This window comes from Stegastes partitus, unplaced genomic scaffold (genome assembly GCF_000690725.1).
Source record: "Stegastes partitus isolate 25-593 unplaced genomic scaffold, Stegastes_partitus-1.0.2 Scaffold933, whole genome shotgun sequence".
Lineage (NCBI taxonomy): Eukaryota > Metazoa > Chordata > Actinopteri > Pomacentridae > Stegastes > Stegastes partitus.
Window position 1 is genome coordinate 103,649 of NW_007578664.1, and position 12,778 is coordinate 116,426.

The following is a 12,778-nucleotide window of genomic DNA, read 5'->3' on the forward strand; positions in this document are numbered from 1 at the left end:
TTGATCCTGCTCAGTGATGGCTGGGAAATGCCGCATATGTCTCCAACCTCATGCTGGAATGTGCCGGTGGTCAAAATCCCTGAATGCTTTCTATTTGTAGTTTCACAATACTACCGCTAGATTGTGTGCGTACGCATGGGCAGAGTTGTGCGTATATTTCCACACATTCCTAAGTACAAGTTGATAAATCCATACTTTGCATGGGAATGTTTGTACACACGCCCCAGACATCTGACCTCCTGAACTGGTCTAGAAATAATGAGGAAGTAAGACACACTTGGAAATCAAACTGCTTGTCAGACAATTGTCCATTTACTATTTAGGTGCTGAAAATGGAGGGATGATGTAAACATAGCTGTAATTCCTATTTTTTGAAACCCCTTGAATTACAAGAGGTCTATGCTTCAATCACATCTTGCCTCCTTCATTGCAAGTCCATTATGAAGGTAAACAGAATGAATGTTGTGTCACTTTCTAAATACTTATGAATCTGTCCATCTATAAATATAAATCAGATAGATGTTGGAAGATCAATCTGCTGTTACTTTATATTATTGTAAGCAAACAGTAAATGGTCTGCACTTACATAGCGCTTTTCTACCTTAGTGGTACTCAAAGCACTTTATAATGTTTTCGCATTCACCCATTCATACACCAATGGCGAGCTGCCATGCAAGGCACTTGCCTGCCATTGGGAACAACTTCAGGTTCAATGTCTTGCCCAAGGGAACTTCAACTGTGGAGGGGTGGGGGATCGAAACACCAACCTTGCAATCAGAGGTCAACCGCTCTACCACCTGACCCTAACCCTAACCCAGCAAATCAAAAATGTATTTCAGCTACTGATATTTTCAGGTGGCCACTTCATCAAAACAGGAAGAAATATTGCATTTCTTGGACCATTTTCAGTAGCCGATAAATCCACATTTGCTGCTCCAGAGGTATGGAGTCAAAATAAACTAGTGAGTGTTTATGGCAAAGAAGGAACATGTCACCCAGTGCAACAGAGTAGCTCATTGATGCATTTTTGAGTATGAATAATGTATCTGTATGGTTGAGAGAAATGAGATATACTAGGCTCTATTACATGTTTAGGATTCGTTGGCAACAATAAAGCTACAAAACATTGACAGCCTTATGACTGAAGGTAGGACTGTTGTCCTCATTTGGATAATTAATCACATGTAGACTGTAAACATACATAAAATACACAAATATACACATAACATTTTTGGAGAGGGATCAGAAAGGCTATGATACGAAGCATACTGAATGAACAGGTGCCAGTGTTAACCTGTTTGTACATCACACATTACCCCCTTAATCTACTCCAAAGCACATCTCTCAAGGACATGCTTTGCAAATATTGTAACATATAATATAGGTAAGCCTTTACCTTTACAGTTCGATGAAATGTAACAATCTGAGGGTAGATTTTCCATCAGATCTGATGACCTCTGCTGTTCATGCCAAATGCTCAAGACAGCAACATGACAGGAGGGTTGACTGAAAAATGACATCTCAATGAATACAATCTATTCTCCAAACTTATATAATTTTCAGGTTGGTTCTCTATGTCACATGACCTTCTTCAGTGCTCACCACTGAAGTAAAGTACCTTGGAGGTGGCTGTCTTTTTCCGTTTGGATCCAGTCTTGTCTCCCTTCAGCTTTTCCTTGTCATCTTCCTCAACAGAGTCTCCCTCTTCACCCTCGCTGCTCCCATCAGCAGTGTTTCCCCCCTCTTCTGTCTCTGATGAGCTCTGTTGCTGGATGGCCTGTGTTCAGAAAACACCGATAATTTGTTTGGTAAAACATAAAGTAGAAATGGCTGTCGGTTTTGAACAGCTACTTCAATTGTGTTTTAGAATTTTTCCTGTCTTCTCTCTGTATCACAGACATAACAGACTGCCAACTGACCTGATAGCCTGTGAACTTGACTCCTGGGTTGTTCTCAATCTCCCACAGGCCTTCGTTGAAACCTTTCCTCTTGTTGGACTTGCCAAATTTATCTTTATACTCCTTATAGGGCAGAAGATCCTTTGGCCCCAAGAATGCACTAAAGAAGACAAATTTAATACTTCTACTGTTAGTAAAACAGTCAGGACTACCACCATGTTTTAATCAATCATTAATGAATAGCAGTTTTTAAATATTAACAGAAATACATTACTATATATGTAAGCTCGCTCAGATTCATAGACTTGTTCACTTAATATATGGTCATATATTTGGTTGTCTTAATCAGGGAATTTTAATATTAAATTGTATGCCTTTAGCAGCTTATCATATGTTGATAAAGAAAGAAAAGATCAAAACTTGTTGTGAACATATATGAAAACACAAAATGATATATGACAGTAACTATGTGGCGAAAGTCTCATACATAGGTCATGTATTGACAAATGATCAAGCACCATCCTATCTTAAAGACCTTATCTTACTATACTATCCTAACAGAGCCCTTTGCTCTCAGACTGTAGGTCTACTTGTGGTTCCTAGAGTTTCCAGAAGCAGAATGGGAGGCAGAGCCTTCAGTTATCAGCTCCTCTGTTGTGGAATCAGCTCCCAGTTTGGGTTCTGGAGACAGACACCCTCTCTACTTTTAAGATTAGGCTTAAAACTTTCCTTTTTGATAAAGCTTATAGTTAGGGCTGCTCAGGATCACCTGAATCGTCCCTCAGTTATGCTGCTACAGCTTTAGACTGCTGTGGGATTCCCATGATGCACTGGGCCTCTCTCCTTTACTCTCCTCTCTATCTCTTCCATACAGTTATATGCCACCATTACATATCACTACCTCTGTGTTTCCCCCAAGGTCCTGTGCTTGTTCTCTCTGCGGGTGTCTCTGGATCTGGAGCTACACGTCTCTGATTTGAAGTTTCTGGCCTCACTGACCTCCAAAATGTTCACTGTTCTGTTTGCAGTGTTTGTATGTTCTCCATCTGCTATCCTCCTATACCCATCCCAACCCTTCCTGCTATTCCTCACTCCTCTCATCCCCACTCTAACCCCAACCAGTCGAGGCTGATGGCTGCCTTCTCTGAGCCTGTTTCTGGAGGTTTTTTTTTTTTCCTCCCTGTTAAATTTATTTATTTTTGTTCCTTCCCACAATCGCTGACTACTTGCTCATTGAGAATCCAAAGGTAACTTTGCACTGTTGCATTCTCTGTTCTTCGCTTAAAATTCATGAGGTCTTCGCTTTATCATGTGAAGTGCAATGAGATGACACATGTTGTGAATTGGCACTATATAAATAAAATTGAACTGAATTGAATAAAGTGTGTAAGTTGTGGTTAAAACCTCATAAACTGCTGGAGGACCATGCATTAAAATTGTGTTGTCAAACTACATACAGTTTCCAAAGTCAAGAACAATAGTAATATCAACAACTTTAATACTTGTACACAAAAAAACTATAATTGTCTTAAATGTATCACAACTCCATAACATTGATATGACATAGCAGCTGCTTTCTTCTGAAACAACAAGTGGAAAAAAAGGTGCCTACGTTTCATGGGTCCCAAAGAAGAAGATGGGGTACTTGTTGGCAGGTGGTTTGACAGCTCCTTCAGGAAGCTCATCAATCTGAAGCACAGGAGAGAAACTGTTACTGAATATTTGCTATGCTCCTCATAATGCTGATCATTCAGTTGTTTACATTGCCTGTCATCTGCTAATGTCTGCCATGTTACACAAATTATTATCAGGTATTATGGGATTCTGTCCTGTCATTCAGAGACAATAGGACCTGGTAAAGCTGATTTAGTCCGACCGGTAGAGAGATGCTCATAGTAACTTGTTTAAAGAGGTCACAAATGAAGCCTGACAGCCTTTCTCACTCCACAGTACAGTACAGAGCTGATAGTGCTCCATTCATTTAAGGCCATTCTTTGCACTTAGGGCTACAATGCAAAACACCCCAACATGTGTTTTATTTTTTTCTTTAAAACGAGACGTGCGTATTAATAGTAGTTTTAAAACGGGGGTGCTATGGGTTCACGGAGGTCAACTACTGGTTCGTTTATTCCATAGGTGACAGAAAAATGCAAACATTAGCTTGAATGGACAGCACGCGCTAAACTACTGCGCTGAAAGATGAAAAAAATGCGTTACAACTAAAGCAAGAGCTAAACGGTGCAGGACAGGTACTGAGAAAATGGAGCCCAATAACTGTTACGTTTTTTTCCCCATCATTTTAAAATGTCTAGATATGTACTCAACCTGACGGAAAATACCGGTTTCAGGTTGTCAGCGCCACAAAAACACGAACCAAATGCGGCTGCGGAGTGAAGTCAGCATCCCTCTTGATCCCCAACAGCAAAGCAGCGGCTGTATTGTGTAAATCAACCCCGCCTCCCTGTGCTCCCAGCCCGGCCGCATCCCAGACTCACCCTCGCCGGCCAGTGCGGGTACCCCTTCATTTTAGCGAAAACCAAATCTCCTGCCTTGTATTCCCGCGGCCGTGGTCGAGCCATGTCGGCGGATAGCTACACAGATTTATGATGACTTTATGATCCTTTGCAGTAGTTCCTGGACCCTCAGCGCGGGGCTAAATTATCCACCATCTATGTTTTTAAATCAAGACTGCAGTTTACACGAAAATAAATAATTAAAAAACGCAGAAAACGGGGCCTGACAGAGGTCTATCCGCTTACGCACAAAGTCAGGTGTAACTGTGATGGAGAATGGCCTCCGCTGGAGCAGGGCGCCTGCCACAATACGCTCTTCGAAATAAAAGCACTGCTGACGCACGTGGCTATTATTTCCTCTAACGGTTGTGTTTTGTTCACATACTGCCTGGAGCATGCTCTTAAGTCCGAGAATAAAATCACAACCAAGTGCTGTCCTTACTGCTAAAAACGCCTCCTAAAAAGTGCTAGTTTAATGTGTGTTGTGTTTAATCTTGTGACCAGTTTATTCTCGGTCATGTAGGTGAATGAGAGCTGGCAGTCACTCCAAGGAATGGGAGGATAAAATAGCCTCATTTATTTGAACAGTACATTCATCCAATATATTTTCCCACCAATCCACTAGACATTTAAATCATTGTGTTTTCTGCCAACAAAAGAGTTATGGACAGTTATCCATTAGTTTCAACAATGAACAAATACTCTTTTGTAATCTGTAGAAGTGTATTTGTTTTGTTTGTTTGTTTCAAATGGGGTTAGATGCCTTTAGTGGACATCAGTGATTTTCAACACAGTAGCTTTGTTGATATTAGATTTAGATAATATGAGAATCATCTAACAATAACGTAGCAAACCAGCAATGAAAACAGCAATATTATCTGTATAAAAGGCTAACTAGCTGACATTTTATTAAGCTAATTACATTATGCCGTATTAACGTTCTGTAGCACTAGTTAGCTGGAATTCTTTGCAAGTGTAGGCTCAGCATTCTCCGGTTATTTTATGTCTGTAATTTAAATACGTATCTGTGATGATAAAGTTATAGTCTCTCCAACTGTGATTTGTCATGAGCCCATTGGTATGAAATCAGTTGGAAATAATCAAACAGTTTAAAAAACAAAATAAAGTAACAAGTTTGTATTGGTCAAAACAACATGAGGTAAGAGTTCACCCAGCAGCCTGTTTCCCCAGCAGGGTGGGCTTTTCCCTAGGTTGAAAGGGCAGATGCTTCTTTTCAGGATTTCACATTTGGTTTCATAACAAAGTTGTAGACTATCATGATTTAATTGCCCTCTAACTTTAACCTAAATTTTACTTAAGCCTACTGCTTGTTTCTGATTCTCAAATTCTGATTCTATTTGCATATCATATTCACATTCAAATTATATATTTTTTAAAAGAAAATAGACATTGTTCGAATGGGGCACATATTACAACAGTTTAGCCTATCGTTGGTCATCCCAGAGGGTAATGACAGCTGGCAATCATTTGGTGGATATTGAATAGAATGATAAAATAGATTTGCATTCGAAGAAGTTTCTTAGCTAAGCAGGGACCTACCCAAAACAGCATAGAACAGTTTGATTGTTCCTTCTCAACACAACAGTGTGACATGTGAGTTTATGCCCCAACAAGGTGCCCAGATATACTTTAAATTGAAACCATTTTTACTTGTTGAGACCATTCCTTCTGTTCTGTCTTGCTTTGATTATTTCAGTCTGCTGAAGCCCATATTAGCTTCAGCGAACCAAGAATCGCACTTGAGGACTGCAGGTTGTATACCATCACTTTGGTCCGAAGCATGTTACAAAGGACCTTTTGATGACCCGTATGAACAGGAGGAATGATAACAGTAGGCAAAACATGAGAACATGTGAGTTCTGATTTCTGACAGACTTGACATTAGATAAGGCTGTCCTTTAAATTATTAAAATGCTTGTTTGACATCATTTTGTGTCAGGTGCCATCTTTGTACTGTTAAGCCAAAAAAAATAAAAAATGTAGCATCACTTCAGGGAGTAAAACTAAATTTGTGGTGTAAGGGATCAGAAGAGCTACAGTCCCAATATAGTGGTGTCCAAGAGTCAAAATTAGTTAGAGTTTAGATTTAAAACGAGTTAGAGGTTAAACTTGACCAAAACCAAAGAAAAAAACTTTGAACTTTAAAGTGGGGTCTTATGAGCTAGAAGATTAAGAGAAGTGAATAGTTAAGTGTGGTGCTGACATGAATTCTGGTTCATGACATGCCAGCTGGAGAAAATGCAACGTTTGATGACCTTGAAATCTCAGTTAAATAAACTGTTCCAAACACCATCACACTTCTGTAACTTGGTGTCATCAGTATCCATGCTCTCTGCGGTGTTCAGTCCTGTTAGTTAACTGTGACCCCTGAACCTGCTTACGGCCTTGCCTCTTCAGTCAAACTTGTATGTCTTTCCTACTTATGGGCAATGGTGTTTAACATTTAAGGGTCCGGGCATAGGTCTTTAACAATAATAATAATAATAATAATAATAATAATAATAATAATAATAATAAATCTGTTTTATATAGAACTTTTTAAGAAACTCAAATATGCTTTAAACACAAAAACAAAACAAACAAAGAAAAAAAGAAATAATTGGAAAGTGACTCAAGATTGCCCGTACTAAGTTTTTAATAAACTTTCACTCATGCCCATTTTGTGTGCACTCTTTGTGAGGTGCTGCAAGTGATCCAAGTCTAATTCATCATTGCAGAATTCTGTTGCCTGCCACAATCATAACTGTTGCAAAGCTGAATGTTACCCATTGCAACATTGCAAGGACAGCTTGCTTTGTCTTCCTCATCCACACAAAGTCCCAATGTTACAGGGAGTCAGAGACCCTAACACAGACAGATGACACTAAAGACCAAGTGTTAAATAAAGCTAATATACTACAGAGAATATAACTGTACAACAAAGGAGAATGAGGAGAAATGAATAGTAACGGGGGTAGAAGCTAAACTAAACTCGAGGGTAGCTACTGGTGAACAGGCAGAGGAATTACACAGAATACGATACAGCTACAAAAGCTGAACAAGAACAAAAGATAACTGTTTGGCAAACCGTACAAACTAACAAGAGCTATAATTTAATCAGGCAAAGACAAACCAGGTACACCAGGCTGGGAAAGCAGGGGACAGGAAATGTAGCATTATGTAACATCAGAAAATGCATGCACAACACAACACAGATAATACGACTCGGCTACTGGCAGTGCACAAAGCACACACACAAGATGGGAAAACTCTGGTCCGGCATAAGACAGAAATAGCTGCTATCTCTTGCAACATGTGTAGCACACACACGCAGACATGAATGCTTATGATAACGAGAGAATTTAGTTGCTAGATCACAACGCACAAGATAACAAGCCCGAGAATACAGAACTGCTCTACGTAGCTGACAGCCTAACTGGGAGAGGGACTAAGGGAATGCCGATGAAGGAGGTGTGTGGTGTGGCAGGAATGATGTTTTCCTGTAGACGGGAGTCAGGTGTGGATCTGTGGGAGTAATCAGGAGTGAGCCTGGGTCAGACAGGTGTGGTATGAGCCATGGCTTCAGCAGGAGGTGCAGGCAGGGAGTGACACAGAGAACTAGGTAAAGGAAAATCAGGTGAACAAGAAACAAAACTGGAGCAGAATAGTGACCTGGGTTTGCTAAAAGAGGTTGTTCAACAGTCCGGCATCAAGTGGTGGTCTGAGCCTATCTTTTATGCTCGACGATGATTACTTGCAGGTGAGCCCCTCCCCGCTGCAGGTGTCCTCATTCAGGTGATTATCTGATGAATTGATTCCACGCAGGGCTGAAAGATGGCTCGGTGGTTAGCACCGTTGCCTCGCAGCTAGAAGGTCACCGGTTCACGTCCAGGATCTTTCTGGACATGTTCTCCCCATGGGTTCTCTCCTGGTTCTCCAGCTTCCTCCCACAGTCCAAAAACATGTTAAGTTTAATTGGTGATTCTAAATTGTCTGTAGGTGTGAATGTGAATGTGCTTGGTTGTCTGTCTCTAAGTGTAGCCCTGTGATGGACTGGTGACCTGTCCAGGGTGTCCCCTGCCTTCACCCTAAGTCGGCTGGGATAGACTCCAGCCCCCCCACGACTCTGGTGAGGATTAAGCGTGTATAGATAATGGATGGATGGATGATTCCACACACAGTCCAGCACACACACCTCACTCACAGCCACATGAGGGAAAGGGAAAGGAGAGAGAGGAAAGGTGCCACTAAGCAGAGGTGGAGGGCATGGCACCCAAAAATATTAAATTTTTTTCTAAAGAATCTTTTAGAAAGCTAATTTATCAAGAATCTAGAGTTATCCAAAAACACACCCTAAAAGTTGAACTAAGTGACACATGAAGCTTCCTACACTGACTTCAGAATGCAGAAAATGACTTCTTTATGTATACAGGTAAATGCATCTTAATTAGTATGGGTAGTAGTTTACTGTGTAAAGGCCCTGTCTGTCCTTACATCATAGGCACCCAGCAGAGGTGAATTGATGCCTAAAGTAAAGAGTACTAAGTAAAAGGCTGTGCTGTAAGTCAAAACGGATGCATGTGTTTGTCTGTCATTCACCCCTGCTGAGAACAGATCCACCCGTTTCCTTAATATAGTGCGTTGTGACACTGTCGCCTTGGAAAAAATAGGTGAATTGTTACAACTGTTTTGTATTAGATGTTTCAACAGCAAAAACTTGTCTAATACTGTATAAATCACCATACAGTAGTGGAATCTTTAACATTGCAGCTGGTTGCCATTTAAAGGAATGTGTATTTGTTCATTGTTTTGCAAGCTTCATTTTTAATGTGAGAGTATCATCTTTGGCCAACAGCTGATGGTCCTTCCTCTGCATCTGAACTGCTTGGTTGCTCATCCTCTTTGGTCTTTTCTTTTGGATGTACTTTCTGTCTGGAGCCTGCATTTGATGTAGAGTCCTCATTACTATCCTGCATTTTCCCTTCCTGCAATGTCCATGAACTCTTTAATATTTCTCTAATTGTAATGCGCTGCTCCACAACAGGGTGCAGAATGCGTTGGATGAGGTCCTTTGCTTCAGCTGATACAGGCGGAATTCTTGGAAAGTCAATGCGATGCTCCATTTGCTTTTTTACCATCCTCGTAATGTTGGAGGTATTGAAGGGTACTGATCCATAGAGCATCACATACAGTACAACACCCATGCTCCACACATCAGACACTTTTGGGTTGTATGGAACATTTTTTACAATCTCTGGTGCTGCATACGATGGAGTGCCACAGTAGGTTTCACTCAACGCCATCTGACCATTTACATAAGATAGCTTCTTGCTGAACCCAAAGTCACACACTTTGAGGTTGAAATGCATGTCCAGTAGCAGATTTTCACATTTAAGGTCTCTGTGAGCCACATCCATGCTATGAAGATACTGAAAGGCATTGCATAGCTGTTTGAAGAGCCTGCAGCTGGACGATTCAGGTAAGGCCCCTTTGACAGCAATGTAGTTTGAGAGGTCTCCTTTCACACAGAATTCCATCACCACATAGACCTAGAAATACAAAAGTACACAGTAAAGTATATGCAAGAGAATGTACAATGAACAAAAGGAAAAAAAAGAGAAAGATCTGACTTCACAACTCAAACTGTAGCATCAGCGGTAAATATTCCACATGCTTAATAATGATGTTGTTTGTTTGTGTCTAAAAGCACTAAATGAGGTTTTGTTAAGTTTAGGCACAAAATCAACTTGGATTCCTAAAGGAATAAGGCTTTGAGTTAAAATGACTTCTTCAAGGTTAGAGAGCTTTTGTAATCATGGTTACAATAACCAATTGGTTAACATTGGGGAACAGCTATGCCTATAGTTTAAAGAAATCAATCCTCTCTTGGAAAAGGGAAATAAACAATGATCTCCTGTGTTAGTCTGACACTTGTTGACTCGTCCTTTCACCCTGACCATGTATATTCTGCGGACTTTGTAAGCTGTATAATGTCACCTGACCATTTTTGCAAGACAAGAGTCATTATGGCTGCTGTTGGTTTGGTGTGCATGGAAAGTAAGTGATATTGTTGTATCAGCAAAAACAGCAGTTCTATTTACTTGATGTTATCCAAAGCTACTGTCTACATGTGTTTATTTCACAACAATACCTATATTCAGACATTTGTGGCAACAAAAAGCTTTTAAAATGATAATGAACAGTATAGATGAAGAACCTCAACCATACAGTAATGTTCACTGTGACAGTAAAAGAGAAGAATTTATAAAACTCATACCGTGCCCAGCCTTGATTCAAAGATGTTATGAGTCTTGATGATGTTGGGGTGGTTAAGAGACCTAATAATCTTTTTCTCATGGGACACAAACTTTTCCTTGCAACTGGAACTGACTTGTTTTGTGTTGATGACCTTTATGGCAACCAGTTTCTTCATGGTAATCGAGTATGCTTTCACAACTTTACCAAAAGCACCTTCTCCCAAGCAGCTCCTAAATGTATAACCATGTCTCTCCATGAAAGTTTTATCCATCATGAATGTACTGACCACAGTAAGCTAAGTTGCTGAATCCTCTCCAAAACCTGGTTTAGTTTAGCAGTGAAATGGCATTTGGTTAGACTATTATCAGAACTGTTTATGACATCATTATGACATCATTTTCCGGAATCAATGATTCTGAGACCTTTTCAGTACACCATAATGAGAAGAAGAGGAAACATTACAGACTAAGCAGATGCTCTGTGGTTAGATGGAGCAAACTGTCGAAATATTTTGACAATTGACAGGAGTGTAAAGTGTAGCATGGCATTAACATCACAAATGAAAAACAGAAAAGCAAAGATACTTGAAGTAAAGCTGTGATGGCTTCCCTTAACCTCACCATTTTTGAAATAAAAATCCAACATTTCCTAAATCTGTCTGGCTTGCATTTCATATTTCCTTACAAAATGAAGTATACTGTATGGTTATATCGATATCTCTAAGAATAAAACAATTACAGCAACATATTAGAAATTATATTCGTCCTTTAAATACTATACAATACTTAAAATTATCCAACACAGAACATTATGACAGGAAACAATTTTAAAATCATACCAGTTGATGGGCCTCAAAGTTTATTTTTTTTCCCCAATAAATTAAGATATTGAAAATAATGGTACAACGTAACAGCTTTTCTTGGTTCAAACCAAATGGTTGCTGAAATTTTGAGAATAGATTTCAAATAGCAGCAGAAATATATCAAATGTATTTATTGATCAAGTTCGACCATGCGCCAATGACACCAGAACAAAACACAAGATATTGTGATTTCAAAGGAGCTCTTTTATTATGTGAACAATTTTGTCATATGCTAAGATGCATATTAGATCAAAATGAATAAATAAAGCAACATGTTCTCACTCCTTACTCGTCATATATAGAGACTTGGTCAGGCTCCCTCTCCGTCACATATTCATGCGTCGGGTACCTACCCCCCTCTCATCACTAATTGACTTCCAGATCTCCCTAAATGTTGATCATTGACGACATGAGAATGTGGAGGAGACACCTGTTCAGGTGTTTTGGAATAGCATACAAAATGTGCTATGATCCTTTCACAGCTGATGTATTTGCACATTTCTAATCTTTTCTTTCGCTGGGCAGGCCGTTACTCCCAATCACTCCCCTCCAGGTTTCACTGTCATTGCCTATGTGAGCATTGAAGTCTCCCAGGAGAACTATGGAATCCCCAGGCAGCACCCCTTCCAGGACATCACCCAGAGACTCCAAGAAGGTCGAATACTCTGAACTTCTGTTTGCTGCACATGCACAAATAAAGAGTTTTCCCCTTCGCAACATGCAGTCGCACAGAGGCGACCCTCTCGTTGTCGGGGGAGAATTCCATCACAGCGGCGCTCAGCTGGGGGCTTGTGAGCATCACCACACCCACCTGGCACCTCTCACCCTGACCAACTCCAGAAAAGGACAGAATCCAACCCCTCTCCAGGAGTTTGGTTCCGAATCCCTTGCTGTGCATGGAGGTGAGCGCGACTATAACTAGCTGGTAACGCTCCACCTCCCACATCAGCTCAGGTTCCTTTCCCGCCAGTGAGGTCTTTGTGTTTTTGACATTTGAAGATGGGCACACAGCAAAAATCTTTGAAGTCTGTAATATACTAAACAAGATGATAAAGCTGTTGCTTCTTCAGAGATCTGAAACCAGGAGATTTAGTACTGGCAAGATGGTCTGACAACAAGTTCTATAATGCCAAAGTGGACTACACTGGAACAGCTAACAAGACAGAGGATACCAAGACGGGCACAGAGAAGGACATTAAAAAAAAAGAGATTCAGCTGCTCAGAGATTCTGCAACCTCACATCTACC

The 12,778-nt window shown here is 40.3% G+C and overlaps 2 protein-coding genes across 2 annotated transcripts in view; both read right to left on the reverse strand.

Moving 5' to 3' along the window:
* Window positions 1-4,521, reverse strand: part of hdgfl3 (HDGF like 3) — a 10,291-nt gene extending 5,770 nt beyond the window's left edge. Inside the window, exons 1-4 of the mRNA XM_008294050.1 lie at window positions 4,394-4,521; window positions 3,511-3,587; window positions 1,920-2,058; window positions 1,619-1,777 (exon numbers count right to left, since the gene is read on the reverse strand). Of these exons, the coding sequence (XP_008292272.1) occupies window positions 1,619-1,777; window positions 1,920-2,058; window positions 3,511-3,587; window positions 4,394-4,477 (459 nt within the window). The 5' untranslated portion in view covers window positions 4,478-4,521. The remainder of the gene's footprint in view (window positions 1-1,618; window positions 1,778-1,919; window positions 2,059-3,510; window positions 3,588-4,393) is intronic.
* Window positions 4,522-9,249: 4,728 nt separating this feature from the next.
* tssk6 (testis-specific serine kinase 6) lies at window positions 9,250-10,940 on the reverse strand. The gene is made up of 2 exons (XM_008294054.1): window positions 10,689-10,940; window positions 9,250-9,960 (listed from the first exon to the last, which is right to left on the reverse strand). Exons 1-2 carry the CDS (start codon window positions 10,938-10,940, stop codon window positions 9,250-9,252), a joined length of 963 nt encoding a protein of 320 aa, XP_008292276.1.
* Window positions 10,941-12,778: the final 1,838 nt, after the last annotated feature.